Source organism: Buceros rhinoceros, unplaced genomic scaffold (assembly GCF_000710305.1).
Source record: "Buceros rhinoceros silvestris isolate BGI_N320 unplaced genomic scaffold, ASM71030v1 scaffold17609, whole genome shotgun sequence".
In the NCBI taxonomy this organism is placed as follows: domain Eukaryota; kingdom Metazoa; phylum Chordata; class Aves; order Bucerotiformes; family Bucerotidae; genus Buceros; species Buceros rhinoceros.
The window spans coordinates 74,805-75,092 of record NW_010431106.1 but is presented as its reverse complement, the minus strand read 5'-3'; the positions used below and the strand labels follow the sequence as shown (position 1 = coordinate 75,092).

Here is a 288-nt window from a genome sequence, read left to right as displayed (position 1 = left end):
GATTCGGCCGGCCCCATCCCCAAAGTCGTCTTCTGCCCACAGCTACCGCTGGCCGGTCCTCCCTCCTGCCGCCTCCGCTGCCCAGGATGCTGGCACCGCATCGCCACGTTCTCAGCTGCTTAAGGCCATCGTGTCGATCACCTGCTCCAGCTTACTCCTCAGCCGCTGCCTCCGGGCCTGCTCGTCCTTCTCCAATGCAGCTAAAATCTGGGGGAGCAAGGGAAGAAGAGGCAGTGAGGACGTGTCCTCCTACTCAAAGCAGCTCCTTGCAGCTCCATGGCTGCACTG

At 62.5% G+C, this 288-nt stretch overlaps 1 protein-coding gene across 1 annotated transcript in view; it reads right to left on the bottom strand.

Annotated features, from left to right (window-relative positions):
• Window positions 1–111: 111 nt before the first annotated feature.
• PLXNA1 (plexin A1) overlaps window positions 112–288 on the bottom strand; it is a gene marked incomplete at its 5' end in the record, with an annotated part of 68,300 nt that continues 68,123 nt past the window's right edge. The window contains one exon of the mRNA XM_010143316.1: window positions 112–207. Within this exon, the coding sequence (XP_010141618.1) occupies window positions 112–207 (96 nt within the window). The remainder of the gene's footprint in view (window positions 208–288) is intronic.